Source organism: Lepisma saccharinum, chromosome 18 (assembly GCF_977018435.1).
Source record: "Lepisma saccharinum chromosome 18, izLepSacc3.1, whole genome shotgun sequence".
NCBI lineage: Eukaryota > Metazoa > Arthropoda > Insecta > Zygentoma > Lepismatidae > Lepisma > Lepisma saccharinum.
Window position 1 is genome coordinate 27,175,379 of NC_139246.1, and position 24,504 is coordinate 27,199,882.

Consider the following 24,504-nt stretch of genomic DNA (forward strand, 5'->3'; position numbering starts at 1 on the left):
TGCACTGTACATGACTGTGTACATCACATGCAACGACCACAAAAGGGTTTGTCCCGTTCGTAGTTTTGGGTAAGCTTGATTTTGTAACTTTTTTGAAATGTTGGGAGTTCATTTACTAATCTTTTTGATGTAGAAATTATTTAATTTTCTACCCGTTGTTATAATTTAGAATTCTGAGTGTACCTTTACATTAAAGAAAGAAAATGCACATACCATTCTAGACAGAGATTGCAGCATGAACAAAGTAGTAGTTTACATAATTCGAAGCGTATGACATGAACCATAAATTAACTTCAAAGTTATACAGTTCTCTGGCTTCGTTATAGATTAAGCGCAATACGTGCAAAATATTGACGATACAAAGTGAAAACATCGCTCATCTAACACCAATACTTTCATAGGGCATAGTAAGGTGTGGAATTAGGGCCCTGTACATTCTCGTTCTCGGTTTTTATTTAACCGCCTAGGTGACCTTTCATCAATTTCATCACATATTTTGGAGCAAATTGAGAATACCGGAAGTATCTTCAATTGCTTTCAAATTCGCCATACTCACTAATTGCAAAATAAGTCGAAAAAAGTGTGTCCGTGAACGGAGAAAACAACTATTTTTTTGCAATGATTAGCGTTTCAAAACTATGTTTACGATCTCCCTTAATTTTAACTGTGCTTGCCTAACCTAATCTTACCTTACCATAAATGGTTTGTGGGGCAAACATGTTTCCCACCTTTACGCAAGATGCCATTTTCTCACATGCAAATCAACTCTCTCACTTAGTGCACAACACAAGACCGTTGTGCGGCAAGGAAGACATCTTCATATCATTTTTTTTGTTAGTATATGGAGAATCATAGCGGTAATTGAGAAGGTAATTTTGCAATTTCTAGATGTGACCGCCAAATTTTAACTGCAGATTCGTGATTACGAGGCCAAAATTAGTGAGTATCCCGAATTTGAAAGCAATCGGAGATACTTCCGGTATTCTCTATTCATACCCATATTTCATCCTCATTGCCACAATTAGCGAAAAGCGATGTAAAGTGAAATTTACTGGTAATTGTTATAGTTTGTTACAGTAATAGAGAAAACTTTTTTGGCACAAGTTCCTTTTGTTTTATTGCGATTAGGTTACAATTGGAACTTCTCGTATAATATCTAAGAAACTAGAAGTTAAAATATACAAAACATTAATTTTGCCTGTAGTATTTTATGTATGCGAAACTTGGTCCCTTACATTGTAGAGGAGCATAACTTAAGAGTATTTGGGACTCCTCTGCCACCATACTCCCATACTTATGGCACAAGTTGGCTAGAGTCTAGTTTACGTCCTTCTTTCCCGATAACAAAACCATGCTAGCAGACAGCCGGCGCTCCGGCATCCGTAGGATAAGTAAGTTTTTCTTTTTACACTTTCTATCACTAATCATTCACAGGAACGAGGTATGCCTATGAGGTTAGGTTAGGTTCCATTAGCACTCATTTCACCCCTAAATATGAGCTTTATCATCGAAAAATGTACATTCAATCATGCATATCCGGACAACATCGGTTTCTCTCGATTTTCTCCTTGAGAAAATTTTTCCTCACCTTGGGATTTAGTTTGTTGAATTCCTTATACAATACCCTTTCCAACGATATATGACACGTATTCCTTATGAAAAGGATGTAAACTAGACTCTTACCCACAAGTTGAACCAATGAAGAGGAAGGTGCACGGAGACTGTTGACCAAAGGTTCTTTTCCTTGTGGTTGCTCTATAGTGGTCAGAGTTCATGTATTACGAAGTTGGATTCTTCATTGTGTGAGACAGGCTAGCTGAAAAAGTGAATCTTTCTGCTGCGATCATCAATTTAGACAATTCATACTCTATAAGTAGGAACATGAAGTTTTCGTTTTATTTTTACCTAAGTTTTGATGTTGTTTTTCACGGTTTGGGGGCAAAATTTTGAGTTATTAATTTAAAATTGGTTTCATTTTTACTGTTCCTTCTATGCTTTAGAATTTCACGTATTTATTAGTTCTGGAAAATTGAGAGAAAATTTCTTACATTTGGGAAACTATTTCATCTCTTCAGTTACTAAATATGAAATGTTTATTGAACGATAACATCCAAATTCGTGAACACAATCGTACACATCACATTTCTCTAACAATGCCAAGACATCCCTCTGCAACCTCAAAATATTGTTTTGTGTATACCCCTCCAACCGAAACACAACAGGTGCTACTTCCTGAAAATTTTACCGGTCCTATGAAATTTCCCTTCTGGGAAGATCACCCCAAGCTAATTCTATTCTATGACGAGGTTAAACAATGCCAGTCATGTCTGTGCCAGACTGCAATAAATGAAGCGTGACAATCTTTTTTGAATCGAACGATCACCAACTAAACTACAAATGACAGAAGAAGTGTTATTCACAATTTATGTTGCATATTGTGAGGTGTTGTTCATGTTAAAGTGCAAAATTCAGTGTTATTCTGAAAAATTGCATAATTTATGTTATTTCACGATTCCGAAACACTAAAAACTTGCCTGCTTTACCTACTCATAAGTCTCTATCTATAAGTCAATGATAAACGACATAGAAAAGTGTGAGGACATGATTTATTCTCCTTGATGACCATCTGCGAGCAAGTAAGTTAATTCGGCATTTTGGAAGGAATCCACATGTAAAGTTTCCAGTCTCCACTGAATGAACCAATATGCACCTGCTTATTACCTCAGACATCATCTTATGATATGTTACTGTGAACCACACCACCACTTCCCACACATTGAAAACAGTAATAATGAACACTGAATTGTGAAGTTGTATGTTGTGCACGTTGACTCATATTATGCAGCTTACATAGTGTCCGCGGTGGCTCAGTCGGTAACGCGTCTGACTACCATGCTCAAGGTCCCGGGTTCGATCCCTGGCCGGTTCAAATCCGGGAACTTTTCTAACGGTGGAAGCGGCCCCGGCGCCCACCCAGCGTCGAATAACATGGGTACCTGGGGGAAACCCTGGGGGGTAAAGGCAGTCAGGGGCGTGATGCTGATCACATCACCCCCACTCACGACCAGAATCAAGAAAGTGTGGGGTGTTACCCCCACACCCCCTATACGCCTTCGTGGCATGGTGCTATGCACAGGGGAGCACTTTACCTTTTTACTCTGTTGATACATATTCAAATTTCACTAAGAGAAAAGAAACTAGCGGATCTTTCTATTGATTATTTCTGTGATTTATATACAAAATTTCAAGAGCACAGAAAGAACGTTGTGGGGCCCCTGCACTGCAAGAGTTGCGAAGGTGGCCGCTGTGCCACTGGCGGTAGTTATGCCAAGGGATACCAGGTTCATATTGCATAATGGTTCCATTTTGAAACTAGATTCAGTCCCTATTAGCCTGTCTGAGCATAATGTGGAATTAATAAAAGAAAATCTGAAGAAAGGTAAGATTTTTTTAATGGATCTTTTTTTTTATGACCAATCTATTTCAGTGTCTGCCTCAGTTTTAGGATCAGTGTTTCATATGTACACAGAAAACTTCCATGGTGGAACCTAAGTTGTAGCAAATGTTAGATTGCAACTATCTCTTTTTGTCAGAATGGTGGAAATAGCGAAGAATACTCTTTAATAATGATATCATTGAAATTTACAATAATTTAGAGAAAAGGGGAAATTTTATATTTATTGTGTATTTGTGTGTGTACATATTTTGCTTTACCCTTCTGCTAATTTTGGTTAAACGTGGAAATTAGGATAACATTTGATAGAGGGACATTCTGAACCAGGATAGGTTTCAAACTTGGAAGTTTTCGTTGTTAGGCTATCCACTCAGTGTGCCTGAATTTGCTGTGTCACGTTATTTACTAATGATTAGTTTTAACTTTTTGTAGGTTAAAAACTTGAGAGATTAAAGCATAATGCTCTTTCTTTGCTTTATTTTTTCCCTTTTACAGGCTTTTCCTTCTTCATCCTTTAATCAAAATGAAGTGTTTACATGATGCAAGTGGAGTTGTGACGGAAATTATTGTACCATTCCATGCTGTTGTAAAATTTCTATTTGAGGGAAATGAAGAACATGCATTGATGAAACTCGATAACTTTATTGTTGAAGGAAGAAATGTATCTGAATTGCATGGGATGTATGATTACTTAGCAGAGGGTGATGTAGTAATGTTCAATTGTGAATCATGTGACGACAAGATGAAGCTATATGAATGCGGGTGGATCATCTCAAGAGCATGGAAACGAGATGCCGTTCCCGGAACCATCAGACATTGTTCAGGAATTGTCAACTTCTCTGGCAGGGTTATGGAATTTTCGCATCGGCACGGTGTAATAGCATTTCCCAATGCTAGAGGCAAGGAGCATAAGGTTCTGTTTCAAGCTAGCAAGTTCTTCAACCATGGAAAACGCCCGAGTAAGAAGCAAAAGCTGGAAACAGTGTTGAATCTGGAGGAGACTGTGAAATTTGATGCAATTCCAAGTGAGCCAGAGGAGAATGAATACAAATGTGAGTGGTTTGCCACCATGGTATGGAAGGGGAGGAAACCTCTAGTTGCTTATGATAACCACAGCAAATTTCAACAGACCAACAACAATCATTTAGCCATTATAAGGCAAATAGCATTCAGCCCACACTCGATGTTCATCCGAGGGCAAGGAACAATTATGTCAGTTTTAAATAAGGAGTTTGGAATCGCACTAGGAATTGTGAAAAAGAACCACTGGCAAACAATATTGTTCCATCGTAGCTCATGCTTCTTATTCAAGCTAAATCTGTCAACTTTCAACATCATGAACATTTTTAAGGAAGGTGAGTTTTTCAGCGTGTGTGGTAATCCTGGAAAATTCAGGGAACTTACTTTTTGCTGGAAATGTCAGGGTAATATACTGTGTTTCTGTAAAAATCAACATTTTTGTAGTAGTGCACTAAAAGTAGTTTTTTGAACAAATAAAAAGGACAAGCAAGATTTTTTTTTTTTGAACAAACTATACTTCAGTTTGATGTACTGAGTATAGGGAAAGGATTTTAAGGTGCAAAACAGATGCTGATAAAATGCCTTTATTCAATGCTCTCTTTTTCTGTACCTCAGGCCTGTAGCTAGGCAAGGGCCAGGGGAGCTCACCCCCCCCCCCTGGCATCGTGGTCAGCCCCCCTTTGCATTGTCATTAGCACCCAGTTATTGGGTAAAAGTATTGTATAATTTGTTTGTAGTGACAAGTGAAAATGTAGACAGCGAATATTATGTGCTCATAACTTGATGAAAGGACAAATTCACAGAACAAAGATCATTCCTTCATCATGTGTATGAACTGAAGCCTAAGTAGCGGAAAGTACAGGGTGTCTACAAATGATTGAAAGCGGTTTCATGATGTTACTGTACATGTATTATTGAACGTATCACGAAGTAACTTTGCAGATCTGTAGAGAAACTCAACAAGTTTTGTGACACGTTACAAGTTATGGAAGTTTTCTGTTCACCGTGGCGTGACTTTCCAGAACTCAATGCTCTTTGTGCACTCTCAAAATTTAGAGTTTACAGCTGCTTCTTCTCCAGCAAACAACCATTTCAGAATACGGGTATCTTGACATGTTAGAAAATTGGTTCATGCCACAGTTCGAGACAGACAGTGAGAACTTTATCCACCAGTTGGATGGTGCTCCGCCCCAGTTCCATCACGATGTCCACAAAATCTTAACCACCAGAGTATCAAACCGATGGGTCGGTCATTGTGGAAATGATGATCAACAACTGCTGTCATTGCCTCACGGTGACTTTTTTGTGTGTGGGATTATGTGAAGGTTCTAGTGTTTGTGCCTCCATTACCGAGTGATGTAGCAGAACTGCGGGCTTGTATCATCAGTGCTTTTGATCGAATTGATAGGTACATGCTTCATCGAATTTGGGAATAACTTGATTATAAAGTTGATGTCTGCAGAATCACGAAGAGGGAACATATCGAACACTTGTAATGTGTCACAATAATTGTTGAGTTTCTCTACAAAACTGTAAAGTTACTTCACAATATGTTCAATAATACAAGGGTTGCTATTTATGGATCCGGAACTGGCAATACTAATGTTGCTAGGTAACATCTAATATATCTATCGTAAAGTTGGACATTTCTATGGTATATGTACCCAGAACGTTGTGCTTACAGATGCTATTTTTGTTTGTTACAGAGACTTGAAAATTTCATCGGAGGCCAACAATGGAATTAACTTGAACATTTTCGAGCAATGATTTTATACGACTTTCAACGTGGATTATCTCAACAACAGTGCACCGATCAACTCACTTCGACTTTTGGCGATGAAGCACCATCTAAAACCACTGTATATCATTGGTTTAGTGAATTCAATCGTGGCCGTCGTTCGCTCACAGACGAATCTAAATAAGGTCGTCCAAAATCTGTTGTTGTACCAGAAAACATTGATGCTGTGCGAGAACTGATAATGCAAGATCGTCATGTGACATATCGTGAGATTGACTCATCCCTGGGCCTTAGAATGACTAGCATACATAAGATATTGCATGAACATTTAGCCGGGAAGAAGATTTGTTCGCGTTGGATCCCGCATAATTTGACAATCGCTCAAAAAAAGTCTCGTGTCGATTGGTGCAAACAAATACTCACAAAATACAATTGTGGTGCTTCAAAAGCCGTGTGTGACATCTACACAGGTGACGAATCTTTGATCTATGCGTATGAACCTGATAGCAAACAGCAGTTGACAGTGTGGGTGTTCAAAGATGAGCCAAACCCAACAAAAGTTTTTCATGCAAGAAGCACGTCGAAGCAAATGGTCACCTGTTTTTTTTGGCAAAAATGGACATGGGCTACAGTGCCACTAGAGAATCGTAGAACCGTCAATTCTGAATGGTACACAACCATGTGTTTGCCAGAAGTCTTTGGGGAAATCAGAAAAAACAACCAGGGGTGCAGGATCATTCTTCACCATGACAATGCAAGTTGTCACACATCAGTCCAAACAACTCAGTATTTGACCGGTGAAAACATTGAATTGATGGGTCATCTGCCGTATAGCCCTGATTTAGCACCCAATGATTTCTTTTTGTTCCCGTACGTGAAGAATAAGCTACGTGGTCAACGATTTTCGACACCAGAAGAAGCGATTCATGCATTCAAAATGCATGTTTTCGAGATACCTCAATCGGAATGGACAAAGTGCTATGAGAATTGGTTCAAACGTATGCAAAAGTGCATTGATCATCATGGAGAATATTTTGAAAAACATTAAAACCATTTTCAATGATACATTTTTTTTGTTTGTTATTCTGGATACATAAATAGCAAACCTCGTACACATACAGTAACATCGTGAAACTTCTTCAATCATTTGTAGACACCCTGTATTTAGTAGGTTGTACAAAGTTTAGAAAGTTCTTGCATAGCTGGGCCATAGCCAGGCTGAGCTCCCGCTTGACATTAGGTAAAACTATTTTGTATAATTTGTTTGCAGTGAAAAGTAAAAATGTAGACAGGAGATATAATTTTTCTCACAACTTGGTGAAAAATAAATTCACAGAACATGAACTTCATCTTCTTTATGAGCTGAAGTCAAAGTAGCAGCAAGTGTTTAGAAGATTCTCTAGACTATAGAATGTCCATTTAGAGAGGAGCTTCTTTATCCGTACCTTTGCTGCCCTGTTGCAGTCTCCCATTTAGACAGAAATCTGTGACTTTGACTTCATTATCCACATTCCTTCCATATCTGCATCAAAGGTCAACAGTTCCTAAGTTTTGGGAACTAAGGGAAATTTTATTCCTTCAGCCGGGGGTAGAATGTACAGTAGGCACAATGATTGAATGTTCTGCATTTTTTGTATGATATAAATATCTGTATCATTAAAAGTAGTGTGTAGTATGTAATAAAGGATGATGTCAATAACAATTAACACTTCAAGAGATGTTTTAGAAGATACCTATAGAAAAATGTACTATTTGTGAGATATTTCTAAATTTTATATTAACTTAATGACCCCCTCTCCCCAACACAAATAATTTACCTATATTTAACACTGTTCAACTTTTGAAAAATGGACCTGGTTTACAACCCCCCCCCCCCCTCCTCCTTGGAGATCAATTCTAGCTACGGGCCTGCTGCACCTTCTGTATATAATGCATGCGGACTGCGTAGTACTGCCGAATATGTTTTGTTTATACAGGGTGTTGCAAAATACCTGTTACAATGCTTGGGAGGTGATTCGACAAGTAAAAACAAGGAAAAAGTGTCTATTGGGTTGGTGCGAATGAAATGTCCGCTTTGACGTGAGGTGGGAAACTCACCTCAACAACACAACACAGGGATTGACTTAGGTCACAGGTCTAACGTCATAAACTCTGTATACGTCCAGCAAACAGGCTGGAGCACCGAGACAGTCAGGATGCAGTTTGTTGCTGAACAGGGTCGTCTGAAAGTGCACCATGGAGAACACACAATTGCGAGTGATTTGTCTTTACGAATTCAAACGGGGACATTCTGCTCAGCAAGCCGCCAAAAACACTAACAGTGCATTTGGGCCAGGAATGGTAAATGAACGCACCATTCGCCGCTGGTTTGTCAAATTTCATTCCGGTGACACAGCATTGCAAAATGAACCCAGTGGCCATTGACCAACATCATGTTCGGATGAGCTCCTCAGGAACCCCGTGGAAGCGGACCCTCGGAAAAGTGTTCGTGCCATTGCAGGCGAGTTAGGCATACACCATACCACTGTCGTTTGGCGGCTCCGTGCGATCGGTAAAGTGAAAAAGTTGGACTCATGGGTACCACATGATTTGACACCGGCCAACAAGACTCGCTATCTGGAGGTGTGCAGTTCTCTGAGTGTAAGGAATAACTGGGATGGTTTCCTGCATCGGATTGTCACTTCAGATGAAAAATGGATCTGCTATGACAATCATAAACGATCAGGACAATGGTTGGATCGTGATCAACGTCCAGGGCGGTTTCCGAAACCACCTCTCCACCCACGGAAGGTGTTGTTGTTGGTATGGTGGTCTATAGTGGGTGTGATCCATCATGTCTTTCTCAGGCGAGGTGAAACCATCAATGCAAATTGTTACAGTGCTGAACTCCATGAAATGCACCACAAACTTCTCCACAAGCATCCAGCAATGGTTCACAGACATGGTGTCCTCGTGTTGCACGACAATGCTCGCCAACATGTCGCACAAAGGACGGTGCAGGCTCTCCATGAGTTGCAATATGAAACCCTTCCTCATCCAGAATATTCTCCCGACCTCTCTTCTATTGACTACCATCACTTCCGGCATCTCGATCACTTCCTGACAGGGAAGACCTTCGCTGATGATCAGGCGGTGCAACATGCCGTTGGGGAGATCTTTGCATCGCAGACTCCAGACTTATTTTGTCATGGAATCCAATTGTTGGCTGAGCGATGACAAAAATGTGTGGCTGCAGACGGCGACTATTTTGATTAACCAGGTATTGTAGTTTTGATTTTTTTGGCCTTTGGCAATGACGCACCTGGGCCGGACATTTCATTCGCACCAACCCAATAAATCGGCACCGTTTTCGAGTGACAGGCATGCGAAAATTGCCTCACACCATGTTTATAGCACAATAACTCAAGAAGGAAGAAAGATATCAATGTCGGAATAAAATAATACGAACAAAATCATACCTGACGAGTTCAACGGTGCAGCAATTGAGGCCCAGTGTAAATTGTTCAAGGGGACTCTCAAAGAAAGTGGGGAATCCCCTGATGGAAAATACAATAAATTTTCTACTATCTTCTACATAATGTTAAAATCGGAATGTAGGCAGTAAAAAATGACGACGTATGTACACATGTCCCACTACTGCTGGGGCACCATCCCAAATGGAAAAAAATAAGGGAAAATCATAAAAAACCGTTTTCAATCCTGTAATGTTGAAACACTACTTTGCAGTACAAAAAACAAAAGTTAAACAATGGCCACATGTCATCAGGCTGTACATACTACAAGAGAGCTCCCCAAAGAAAGTGGGTAATCCTCGAAGGAATGAAGACTGAGAATGGCGAGAAAACGCACACAATGGCATGTAACATTTCCAGGCACAGCACAGCTTGAATGGATTCCTTTGAAAAGCGCACAACCTCCGCACATGCAGTTCGATGGTATGAAGTACAGCGATCGCCAGCATCTTCACACTTTCACTAAAGGACACTATGTGGTGCTGATAGGAGCTCACAAACACCGGTATACTCAAGAGATGTTGTTGAAATGTCCGCCATTGACTTCAAGACAAAGATGGCATCGGCAAAGCACTGATTGTCTGGTACGCACAAATACCTCTCGCATGTCACCAATTGTCCCAGCAGCGGCACTAAAGCGAGTAATGAGGTCCTCAGCACTTTCCACAGGGGTTTCATACACGAGCCTTTTCATTTCTCCCCGCACAAAGAAATCCAGTGGTGTAAGGTCGGGGGAATGAGGTGGCCACGGTAAAGGTCCAACCCTGCCAATCCAACGATCACCGAAAATATCGTTGAGTAAGGCCCTGGCTCCCCCGTCGAAACATGCGGGGGCGCTGTCGTGTTGAAACCAGATACGTTGTCTACCTGCCAGTGGCACGTTTTCCAAAAGTTCAGGTAATACATCATGTAGAAACACCCGATAATTCCCACCACACAAGTAGAGGGCAAAATTTACGGGCCTATCAAGTGGCCACCTACTACGCCACACCACACATTCACTGCGAACCTATGTTGATGATGGTTGCATGCGGATTGTCCATATCCGAGACGTGGCTGTTGTGGCTATTGAACATGCCGTCCCTGGTGAACATTGCCTCATCGGTCCACAAAACTATTGTTGGGAAATCTGGAATGGCAAGAGTTTGTTGCACGTACCATTGGCAGAAATCCATAGGTAGGGGAAAGTCTCGTATCGCGTCCAACATGTCCTCTTCAAATTGAACAGTGTGGGGTCTTCCACAATCCCACCTACGGGGTAGGGATGGCCAAACGGATCCGGATCCAAAAGTTTCGGATCTGGATCTGGATCCGAAAGTTCCGGATCTGGATCTGGATCCGAAAGTTCCGGATCCGAAAATTCCAGATTTGGATCCAGGTCCGAAACTTTCGGATCTGGATCCGAATCCGGATCCGAGAGTTTCGTATCTCAATCCCATTATAATATTACCACACCTTAAAAGGTATTATGATCTTCGATTACAAAGAAATTTTTCATTAGTTAGTCCTACAAGAATTTTTTTCAAGTGTTGTTCCTAAAATACTTTGCTACGCATTGGCTAACACACTCGTGCACTAAAATAATCTTACTTGTTTAACATAAAATGTCAGAGGTGATTTTGTAAATGCCATTGAAACGAATATGTATTCATTCGAATGTATTGGAAATGAAAACACACATAAATGTGAGACATTCCATTCCAGGATGAAACCTTTAACACATTTAACAAGATAGAAATGTTATACAAAAAATATACAATTGTTCTACAGTTACAGTTTTACAAATTAAAATGAAACATTATAATATATGCAGAAATTATGCAGAATTATAATTAGAAAGTGTAAGACTAACAAGGGAGGTTATCTAAGTGTCCCCCTCCGATTTCCATGAAACTTGGCAGGTCTATAGTGGGGCCCAAAGGAAGAAATACGTGTTTTTTTTTTGTTTCGGCTAAAAAACTGTTTTAGGGGGCAAAACCCGCCTCAAATGTCAAGATGAGGACAAATTGACGTGGGGATCTGACCCCTGTGTCCCCCTCCGATTCCCATAAAATTTTACAGGTGTTTAGAGAGACCCTATGCCCCCTGTTTCTTCCTATGCCATATTTACGTGGTTTCGGGGTCAGATCCCCACTTCAATTTCTCCTCATCTTGACATTTGAAGGGGGGAGCCTCTATACACCTGCCAAGTTTCATGGAAATTCGGAGGGGGAAACTTAGACCTCCCTTGTAAGTGTATTAATTAATTACAAATCGCGCACGCGGGCACACACACTATATATATATATATATATATGTGTGTGTGTGTGTGTGTGTGTGTATGTATATTAGCAGGTAACAATATGTTATAAGCACATTCTTACTTTCCAAGATTATTGCATGTTGGATGGCAAAACGGATCCGGATCTGAAAATTCCAGATCCGAAAAATTTTAGGATCCGGATCCTTAAGATCCGGAACCAACTGGATCCGGATTTCGGATCTGGCCATCCCTACTACGGGGTAGTAGAGATCCAGTTTCACCCAGTCGAGCATCAAGTCTTTGAAAGAGTGCATGTGCTGGTAACCGCCTATTGGGAAAACGTTCATGATACGAACGCCGTGCTTCAGGGTTTTTTTGGTTTGCCTCTCCATATACGAGATGCATATCAGCAAGCTCGTGGGTAGAGTACTCCGGCATTATCCTGTTCGAGAACTGACCAGCAACAGGGTGCATTTTCCCTCCGAGTGACGGATCACAACTACCGTGATTACCACCCACGTAATGTCACACAGGTGTCCATGCAGTTGTTGCAAACCGAGAAATAACACGGGAATACGTACTCTACGTACAATATTCCTTGGCGCAGTTCAACCACACATGCCAGACTATACTCCACGCTGCGACATGCAGAACAGACAGGAAGAACAACGGTCGACTACACTCTCTACTTAGTATCCACCAACACTAATACGTAACAGGTGACCTACACTCCCAGCGCCTCTAGTGGGGCTTTCTGTATCAATTAGCTAAAATCAATCTCAGCGTAATCTGACGGCATAGCGTCATTTTCAGGTGAATTTCCTATTTCTCCGAGTGTGGGACGGTATCCCAGTAGTGGTGGGACATGTGGGCATCCGTCGACATTTTTTACTGCCTACATTCCGATCTCAACATTAAGTAGAAAATAGTAAATTACCTATATTTTCCATCAGGGGATTCCCCACTTTCTTTGAGAGTCCCCTTGCGCAATTTACACTGGGCCTATATTGCTGCACCATTGTATTCGTCAGACACAACTTTCTTTGTATTCTTTTAATCCGACATTGATATCTTTCTATTGTGCTTTACACATGGTGTGAGGTGATTTTCACACTCCTGTCACTCGCAAACTGTGCCGATTTCGACATTTTTTCACATGGCATTTTTTCCTTCTTTTTACTTGCCGAATCACCTCCCATGCATTGTAACAGGTATTTTGCAACACCCTGTATATTTTTTCTCTTGAGTTTTGCTACATTATCTTGCAAACTATTGGGGCTTGTTCTGCTCTACAAAATGAGACTATAAGATTTTATGTAGCTGCTCAAGAATAGTGAAAATAATTTATTTTATGTCCAGTTTTTTAACAAAATATGAAAGAAAAGGAAGAAAAAGGTGTTGAAGCATCAAAGAGGGGTTCACAAGGGGATAAATGTGCTAATCTCATGAAAAGGTGCAACAAAGTGTGTTCATTTTACTTACTTTCATGTCCTAAAATACATATCTCAAACGATCGGTATGAAAACAGATATATTTTGGGAAAAGTGCTGCGCCTTAAAATCTGTTCCCTAACTGAGTATTACCGGTAGTTGCAGTAGATATTAGTTATTAAGTACTCTAGGAAAAGGTCATGTTTTGAACCATTTTCATGTAGAAATCTACTGCACTAAGTAGTGGCTAATGGAATTACCCACTTTCGTTTGCAATTTTTGGTTTGTGTTATTTATTTTATAATTGCTGATTTTTATAAGATCTTTGTTAATCAGTCAATATGTGTCAAGTATTAATATGTTAAGTATTAACGTAGAAGTTTACCCCAGATACCCTTTTCCAACACTCAATTTCTATTCACTTTCCCTTCTTCTTACCTCTTCTAAACATGAAGTTAATATTCTAAAAACCTGGGTTAAGTGTGGTTTTAGATCAAGTATATTGGCATTTTTACACACACGTGTTTAAATACATGAATTGGCCTATTGGCTTTAGTCTCGAAAATTTTGGTTCTTGATCTGAAAAAGCAGGAAAAATCAGGGAATTTTGTTTTTACGAAATTGTAGACACATTGTTTTTGTTCCCTGAAACACTTTTTGAAAACAAAAATTTAAAATATGAAAGAAGTTCAGCAAAGTGCATTGTTAATTTATTTCATAATTTCTAATTTTTTACATAACTTTTCTTCATTGCATATTCATAGCAGTCACAAAATAAAAATAAAATTTTTAACTTCCCTAGCTCAATGTAAGTTACAAACTATTTGTAGAATTGTCATATCAGTAAACTTATTGGCAGTTTTGCTGTTATTGTCATATTGGTGAGTTCCTTGGTCCCCTCTTTCCTTACAAATTAAATTTATGAAAATTTGAAGTTGGGGAATTACGTTCTCTTCTTAAATTTCAGTTTATTTATATTTTCAACTTTTTTCTACTATTTTGTGATTATTTAATAGAAAAAATAGAATAAAACTAATATTTTCAGATGTAAATTGTAGCTTGAAATATTATATTCCTTATTTGAATTTCACCTTCATTATGTTTTTTCCCCATTTCATTCAATTTTGTAATTAATATGCACATGACTGAAATTATGTCTTGTGTATTCTCTTTCCTAATAAATAAATGTATTAATCTTTAGTTTTCTTTTCAAAATATCATACTTTGTGTTAGCATAGCTATGGTGAAAGTGCATGAAATTTGTAAGTACTATAAATATCATATTTTTCAGGGGACAGAATCTTGTTCATTGCTACAGCAGCACCTGAAAATTTCCCTACAAAATGGGTTGCCTTGCAGATGTCAGTTTACAGTGGTGATGATTGTGTAAGTGAAGTATACTGAGTTCCTGTAAATATGAAGCTGAAGTTACAGGTAAATATTTATTAGGTAGATTACAATATATGTGCTACATTAATGAAAGTGTTTGGTTTTTTAAATAAATTATGATAATAATAATAAAATTTTGTCTTCATTAGGCCAAGTACAGTAATAGACAAAGTCAATAGTTAAGATATGCACATAATAGTGTGAAACCTATAGGCTATGCAAAGCCAATTAAATTATGTACCAAAACTAAATCATATATCTACTATAGTGTCTCAACCTTAAAAGTCAGTATGGAAGAAAATGGAGTACTCGCCTGTCTCTCTAATACACAAGTTTTGCCAATACCTCTGTCCCTCTTTACCACTGCTACGTTGCGAGATGTTACAAAATTTACAAAATGTAACAGTCAAAAATTTCAGACAGTGAAATCATTAACCTGTAGTTTTTTATGCTGTATTTACTGACGGCATTATATAACCTGTCATAAATTCATGTGATCTGAATTTTTCATAATTATGCAATTTTTCAAAACGCTTAATTTTTTTCTAGTAAATACTTCAAAAGCCATAAATATCAAACTGCGTGAACAACTTCGCCACTTTTTTTTCTACAGGATCTATGATGTTTGTAGATATGATATTCTTCGCCTGAGTGAATTAATTTGCTTAAGAGAGTTACGAGGGTGAATCAAATATGAATGAGATAAAAGCTGAATAAAGAATAAAGCTGGGCGGGTAGCCAACCAGTTGCGCACAAAGGTTTCTACCTGATCGTTGGTCGCAAATCGCTCGGCCCAAAGTGCTTCTTTGAGGGGTCCGAACAGGTGAAAATCACATGGTGAAAGGTCTGGGCTGTACGGTGGATGCAGAAGCGGTTCCCAGTGCATTTCCACCAGTTTCTGCCACGTAACACCTGCTGTATGGGGTCTGGCGTTGTCGTGTAGGAACAAGACCAGCGGATGGAACAGCCTCGTCGTTTGCGTCGATACTGCACCTTAACTTGATCCAGGAGGCTGCAGTAGTAGGGTGTGTTGATGGTCCGACGTTCGTGTAAGAAATCCACCAGTAGGATCCCCCTCCAGTCCCAAAACACCATGCCCAACACCTTCCCTGTAGACAACCGAACTTTGCCCTTCACGGGGTTTCCTTCGCCTTTCCTCCTCCACTCCATGCTGGCGCGCTTGGATGCTGGGGTGTAATGTTGCACCCATGTCTCGTTACAGGTAAAGATGCGATGCAAAAATGCTTCCCCTTTCACGTCAAAACGAGTGTGAAGCTGGCGAGCAATGCGAACTCGGTCATCTTTTTGAGCAACATTCAGCAGCTTGGGAACCCACCGAGCTGTGATTTTGCCCAAGTGCTTTGTGATGATTGATTGGACACTTCCATAGCTTACACCAAGTTCTGCCGCAATTTGCTTCACAGTAACTCGGCGCCTGTTCGACAAGCTCACGAACACGAGCCATGTTGTCATTCGTCACACTGATGTGAGGATGACGGGGGTGCACTTCATTTGCAACACGTGCATGGCCTTGATGGAATTCCTTACACCACACCTTTACTCTTGCCCATGAGAGGGTACCATTCCCAAACTGGGCCTGCAGTCTCTGGTAAATTTCGGCCGGTTTGACGTTTTCCTGGGTGAGGAACTTGATGATTATGCGTTGTGCAACAGACACTGGCACACTCTGCTCACTCATCGTGAGAGCTACTAAACGAAGCATGCGACACTCCAGCTGTTCTGGTTCCTGACTCACGACAGCCCCACCTACCAGTCGCACATGCCCAATCACACCCTGCTACCCATTCCGACGCTTAGCCAATCAAGGCTCGTTCATATTTGATTCACCCTCGTATATATATATATATATATATATATATATATATACACATTGGATATTTTGTATAAATCATCAGACCATAACACGAAAAAGTTGGTTAGCGAGAAACTTTTCAGTTTGTCGCGATACAGATGCAGACCAAGCGAGAAAAGTGTTGACCATTGTTTGAAGTTATTTTAGAATGTATTGTTACTCCACAGCACCGTTATTTATTCCGCAATCGTAGTTTGTTTATGCGGGCTGTCTCGTGTATCAAATTCATTGCGTGCCACCAAGGTTACAATTCAGTTGCAGGCTGGTGCCCCGGGTTTGTAGGGAGTGCAGTGTGCTTTATTTTCTGTAAAAAAATGTATCTTAATGTTTGTTTTTGCATTTATTTAATTCTGTTTATGTAAAGGATACAACATTCAACGAAAGAAATAACAACAATAGTTGCTTGTATTACACATATAATGCAAATGTAAAATGGTAAATAGTTACGTCGAAATATAAACATTTACATGCAAATCTTGAGGTAACTATGGTTTCTTTTTCCAAAATGTATCAAATACATAGATTTTGATGATTTCCTATACGATATTAAGGAAGTAAATTTGTTGCAATCATTAGCTATTAACAGCGACTCGATGCAACTCCGTTTGTTGATCTGGCAACACCGTGCTCCATTTAACCCATACTGACTTTTAAGGTTGAGACGCTCTATAGACATTCAAAAAACTCATAAAATGGATGTAAAACTAACAAGTTGTACAATTTGTTTTTAAACCCCTGTAATGATTAATTATGCAAGTAGAATGGGATTTTGTTGAAAAGGTTTTTGGCCAATTACTTCATAGCTATTTAATGACTTAGACAATCTATGATAAGATTACGATTTTCAACACAAACTTTTTTTTTATGGAAACCCCATTTTATTTTCAGCTTGTTTGAAAGTATGTAAAAAATCATTAAGAATGGTGTTTGTTACATTGTAATACGTCTTATTACTATTGTAATAAGTAGTTCTCAAGTAATTGTACCCTCAAGTTGAGCGTGAAGGCACCAACTGTGTCGAATTGCTACAAAATATCTCACTACGACATCCAACAAAAATGAATGCATGGAGCTCTAATGCATCTGATTTTTGTCTGATTTGGTAGGACATTTCATCGGACAAACTTTCAGGCTCCTTTTATGCGTGTTATTTTTATCGGACGCTCCAGTTAACATTATAAAATTTTGACATCTTAAGTTTTCTGCTACACTCACATTGCAAGTCACCTCCTCTTCACCGTCCTGTTATCATCACGAGAGATGATGATTAATCTGCCACTGACGGAAGTTAATGTCCAGTGTTATGAAATAAAGTAATAATAAATAAATAAATATTTTAATATACTAATACCTACTTAGATCATTCAATCCTAAAAACATATCACTTTCCTCAGTAATTGATGTTCCTGTGGCTGCTATATTTTCACTTTTTGTCTGTTTCATTGAATTTATTAGGCTGCAGCTTTATATGAGTAGTGTCCAGAAAGTAAGTTCAGATTAGCCACAAATTAAACCGAGATCATTGGCAGTAATTGACATTTATTGTATTAGTTATAGTGACTCCTATCCTACTTTTCCACAGATCCACTACTGTTCAGGTATTTCTTGTAGAATGGCACTAAATTTTGTATGCCCATCTCCTGTGCCTGCCTCCAAAGAGTGAATGTTCTGTAAAACAGCATCGCTGTCAAAACTTATGTCTTGCCAGAAATCTCTTCAGCTGAAGAGAGAGATAAAAGTCCGTACTCGTGGGGTCAAACCTCTCTCTTGAAATGGTGGAAGAGAATGTGCTTGCGCTCAGTTGTACTTATGACGTCCAGTTTTTTCACCTCACACAACTTCCGGTAAATCTCTGCCGGCTTCCACTTACGAGCGTTTCTTTACAAGCATTCCAAACCTTTTTGAAAATTGAATAGTATATAGATGAAACCATTTTGTTCCGCACTTAACATACTGTGCATAGTTGTTGTGTCCATATTTTGTTGCATTCATGATGAAATGTTGTATATCGAAGAACATAGTAGTCATCACATGGACTGAGTGGGACTTGGAAACTGTGTATTAGTTGATCATTCTCGAACAGCCTACATGCGAGATTTAAGACTAACATATATAGACATTTTAAGAAGTTAGTCAAATGTTTACTTTATAACTAGAAATACAGTCCTTGGATGATTAACATAATCCTTATTAACCATTATTCTTAGAAAATAAGTCTTTCGGCATTACGTTTTAAATATTTTATTTGTTTAAAACAAAGAAAATGTTTTTTTTTTGTTTCTTTTAAAAATACATAAATTTTGTCAACACTGCGTTTAAAGGATTTTAGGGTTTTGGGTGCAAGCAAATGCTATGTGTTGCCATGTGTACATCAAACAAGTCACGAATTCACCATGGCAGTATCTAGCTCATGTTTGCAAGGGTTAAGTTTTCTTCTTCTTTATGTAGGAAAGATGAATGACAAATAACAAAAGTTCTTCCTTAAAAATAACTAATTACCTCTATACCTGCCGCAAAATTAGTTTGGTATTGAGAGCTGAAGGAACACGCGTCACGGTGTTGCCATATCATGCGGTACGGTACGGTATGCAGTGCAGCCGTCTGACGCTGTGTCGAGGAAAACGTGTTATGAAAAGGAACAACAATGATGAAATGTGTTATTGTTTTTCGAGGGAAACGGAATAACAATGATGACAACAATGATGAATGTGTTATAGTTTCCTTTCTTCATTTCCATCTCCCTTACAACATGAACAGATTAACGAAACGAGCATTGTTTACAGGTTACCTTTTCAATAATCATTTCTTTCCGAAGTTGCCTTTAAAGTCTGCCTGTCTTTCAATTATACCGCAACTGAATTGCACAAAGTCCAGTTGGTGGAGCGTCTGACTTTCACGCGTGAGACCCGCGGTGGTTTGTGGAACTTTTTCAAATATCCTGAGCGGCTCCGGGGTCGACTCAGCCCACGTGAGTACCTGGGGCAAACCTGCGGTAAAGGAGGTTGGTGAAGCACATCACCTCCATAATATGGCCTAGGTCGAGGTCCAGAATGTGTGGAGCTCTACCTCCACATCCCCATATGCCTCCATACTTTATTTCGCATCCATTATTTTTTTTTTGTATGAGAATCCCAGAGATTTTATGACAGTCCTTAAAGATGTTTCCCCCCCCCTTGAAAAAGTCCCGAATCTTTCAACGAAACGCGCAGTTTCCCAACAGTGGGATGATCTTTCCTCCTAAAATAAGAGTAAAATATGGCGACGAATAGCATCTTGCTGAAAGGTATCTAAATTTGTCACGCGTTTACTGATATTCCTCTTCTTTCCTGGGGTTTCCAATTTTGAAGCCTCGCATTTATTTATTTCTACCACATTATATTTTTCTTTCCCTATGGTAACAATAGTGTTCTTAGACACGCCGAAAGCAGCAGCAGTCCTGTCCAGAACTTTATTTACAGAAATGATTGGACCCCATTGTTTTTCTCTTACTCAAATTATTTGCGCTCAGAACAAACCATCTTCCGCGTTTGTCCTTTGAGAAGAATTCCTTTTTCTTTTAGTGCATGGCCTCTTTGGTACATTGTTATCTCGAGTATTGCCTCCTGTGCTTGACGTTCTTCACACAAGCTCACGACACACTCAAGCAGAACACAGAAAATTATGCACAAGAAAAAACACTAAAACAACACGCTATATACAACAAAGAATACTCTAAATTCAATAAGCACTAAACAAACTGACCGGTTAAAATATCACAGCAACGCAACGCAACAAACAAACAACACGTCCTCGCCCAACAACATGAAATCTGATCGCAGGAAGAATCGCCAGATAAGCGGCAACACCGAGATAAACGTTTTCTGTTGCTAGGTAACCAGGGCTTGGGTGAAGCACTGGGAAGATTTTGATTGGCTCGCATGCCAGCAACCCACCCTTCCGCAGTGACGTAGACCCCTATTTCAACACGTGCTTCCCAAGCGTCAATACCAAACTAATTTTGCGGCAGGTATAATCCCATTTAGTCTTAACTCTAAAAAATGTGAACAGTTCTAGCATGTTTGAACTTCAGTGAGCTGACCCCCGTGGCAGAGTGGTTAGCACAATGCGCTATGATGCCAGGGGTCCTGGGTGTTTGTAAGTGTCCATTCATCATATCACTCATCGCCATCTTCGCAAATTAGCCAAAAGTGGCACAAAAAGTGAAGTAAAATTAAACAAATCAATCAATTTCAGCTTAGGCCTGGCAAAGGTTGAGCAGGAGAGAGATGAATCACTGTGCAAGTCCTACTGGGCTTACAATTATCCTTTTTGATAATGGGAGATCATATTGTATTTGTTTATAATGTATCATTTATGTGATCAATGCTTTAAAAAATATAATAATACGAGCCCCAATTAAATGCGTACCTGAGTTAAAGTCAGCTGGACCATTGTGCTAATCACATCGCCTACAAAATGGCAGAAATCGTTAGAAATGTGAGGTGCCTTATTTCTTCCTATATATGCTTCATGGCATGGTGCAAAGTCATTCTCAGTAGCTTGCAGTTGTCATTTTAGAAAATGATTGAAGGCAGGCAGCATCATTACAAAATTTTGATATGAAGTTCGTTACTCTGTGCTTCTATTTTGTCAAGGATGTCATTCTTTTCACACTTAAGATGAACGCTATATAATGAAAGTTCATTCCTTCTTGTTACTGTAAAGAATCAGCTTGGTAGCAGGAGATATACTTCACAACAACCTGGAACCAATTTTATGTTTAGTTTTTTGTTGGGCATGAAAAAGAGTCATAGATAAAAAAAAATAGGTTACATATACGAGAAGGTATCAAAAATTTTTGCCTGTTGAGGTATAACTTGTTTAATAATAAAAGATTGAAACAATGAACATACATATAGTTTGCCTGTAGTGTCCTCTACTCAGAGTTACCCTTACATGCATTTCCCATCACATTCGATGCATTTGAGCGAGTGTTTTATCAAGCCCTCAAAACCAGTTTGGAAAATTCCACAGAACACTCCCTGCTCCACTGTTGAGAGCTGTTTTAACCTCCTGTAGGTCATCGAATCTCATGCCACGAAGCACAGACTTAGCGCAGACTTAAGTACATGTAGTTAAGTTCAAAGTGGGAGAAACCGAAAGTGTGGACATGACAAGGAGTGGCAGGCCATCAACATTGTTGACCGATGACTACAGCCACCGGGATGATGAGCTCATTCGAGAGGATAGACGCATCACCATCAAGGGGATTTCTGATGCAGTGCACGTGTCTTATGGGTCAGCACATGCAATGATTGAGAGTTTGGGATATCATGTCTGAGCTAAGTCTGTGCTTCGTGGCATGAGATTCGATGACCTACAGGAGGTTAAAACAGCTCTGAACAGTGGAGCAGGGAGTGTTCTGTGGAATTTTCCAAACTGGTTTTGAGGGCTGGATAAAACGCTGGCACAAATTCATCAAATGTGATGGCAACTGTGTGGACGTGTCTCTGAGTAGAGGACACTACAGGCAAACTATATGTATGTTCATTGTTTCAATCTTTCCATTATTAAACAAATTATACCTCAACAGGCAAAACTTTTTCATACCCCCTCGTATAACCATTTTGATGGAAAATCTTTAATTTATTTAATCAACAATTTTTCACAGAATTTTCTTTAGAATGTGTGTTCTGCTGGGTTTGCAAAACCTAATTTAATGCAACAAAGGTCGGTAGATTTGTAAGGTACTTTTATGTCTTCCTTATGTTTTCTATTACTAATATATATTATTATTTACAACTTTTTTCTCCTTTCTTTAGGGCATTCCTCTTATTTCGGATGACTGTAAGGAAGCAAATTGTGCCCAATAAGGATTGAAAACATTTGTGATAACAAGGAAGACTCGTCCTTTGTTTTTCCATGTATTATTTTTAAACCAAAGATTTATTCTAGTTACTATATATCTGTTTTGTGACAAACTATCTTGTCATGTGAAAAGATGACTCATTGTAAAAAATGAGTTGTGTATATGTTATTTTTGTCAACTAATCATCAATAAGGGTTTTGAGTTCGTAGTATGCGATTTAAAAATAGTGTGAGAATGAAGCTTGTTTTATTGACTTGTAAAGTTCAAAGCTTTACACCTCATGCCTTGTTGTAAGTATAGTGCAATATAGAAGTCTGAAGAGCTTCTACACTTGATATTACCTTCCTAAAAAGCAGGAAGCACCACAAGAAAAATGTACTATATAAGTAAAAGTACACCTTCGATTGTTTTGTGTTATAGTCTTTTTATTACAGTTCAGCAATGATGCATGGTGACATCATATCGCACTTTCCAGAATTCACCAGCATGCATCAGACTGGTGCACCAAAAATGACATCAAATTCAGTGAAATGTGGAAAGCTTCATACTAAAACAAATGAAAGTTAGATTCAAAATGCGCATGAATATCTGCGTTTATCAGGAAAAATTCACCATCAGTGATTAAATCACAGAACATATTTCATGAATATTATATATTTTCACTTGACATCTTATTTTGCATGTGCAGTACGAATTTAAGTGGTATTCTTTTGTAAAGATATCGAATTTTGCAAATGGGTGCTTTCCTGCATGTTCCAGCAGAAGATGGATGCATGTTTTGGTGCATCGAGATACCTTATTTTACTTTGCGTGCAAATGAAGGAGTATTTAAAATGTCGGCAGTTTATGCCTTTATCCAGTTTATTCGCCCTCCGTGCAACAAAATTGGGGTGGCATTCCATACTATTGCCTGCAGAACTCATATCACGAAACAGAAGAAGCTTCAATGCAGGTGACACCATTTTGATTCACCAGCCTCACCAGCTCTTGAGGCTGGTGTAAATTGATAATGTCATGGTTTAACCTGGTGAAAGCTTTGGTGCGCCCCAGTGAAATACGGAACACCGAAGCATGCATCAGCAGTTCACCAGCCTGTCCACCGGTGAAATCTGGAAAGCACGGATAGTTTTGTATTTTGTAATAGTGTTTTGTGCCAAACAAATACTTAGTTAAGGCTTGTTGTTACATTTTGTACACCCTCATTGTTTAATGCTGATATATGTGCAAATAGAAAGGTGCAAGCTAAAGCAGAAGAAAATTGTTATGAAATTGTAAAGTACGCTAATATCAGGAACAATGCCTGAGAATTGTTTTTTCTTTAACATTATGTATGACAAAGAAACATCTAGTCATCCACGTCCAGTAAGTGAGATTAAAATAGCTTTTGCTCAAGACATTATTTCAAGTGAATGACTTTTTTAGGTACATTGTACATATAGTGGAACGATTTTTATTGTCCACACCTCATAGTCTATTATAAATTTGAGGTGAAAAGAGTTTTTTTATCTTCTGTCAAGTCACTGTGATGAATATGTAATGTTTGTAGCTAGTACCTAAATGAACATTTTGTTAGAATTTAGAGGATCTGGTATTTATATTCACATAAGAGTTGTGAACAAGAGTATAAGAATATAAGTTACACATTATATTTGATTGTGCCAAAATCTGTGATAAAACATATGGCATTTGTGTTGCATATATTTTTAAGATGCATGATTTTGGTACCTTTTTTTAAATTTTTGTATTAAAATATTCAATTTATGTCCAGTGTTTATTAATGCATAGCTTGCTACCGCATTTTCCTATCACTAATTAATATTAATGTATACTTCAAGTGTTGCACATTTTATATACACAAATTTAAACATCTTTTAAATGTTATATGTTTCAAAGATGTTTAAATTTGTAGCAGATTTAGTCGAGAGAAAGTTTTCACGCAATTAGTGCTCATTTGAGCATTTCTTCAAGTTTTCACCACATCATGTGGCTTCCTCATAA

General features: G+C 38.8%; 1 protein-coding gene across 1 annotated transcript; it reads left to right on the forward strand.

Annotated features, from left to right (window-relative positions):
• The first annotated feature begins 23 nt into the window (after positions 1-23).
• On the forward strand, positions 24-24,135 carry LOC146001933 (uncharacterized). The gene is made up of 4 exons (XM_083139657.1): positions 24-69; positions 3,950-4,809; positions 14,688-14,830; positions 22,460-24,135. The coding sequence occupies exons 2-3, from the start codon at positions 3,978-3,980 to the stop codon at positions 14,798-14,800; spliced, it is 945 nt and encodes a 314-aa protein (XP_082995783.1). The 5' UTR covers positions 24-69; positions 3,950-3,977; the 3' UTR covers positions 14,801-14,830; positions 22,460-24,135.
• Positions 24,136-24,504: the final 369 nt, after the last annotated feature.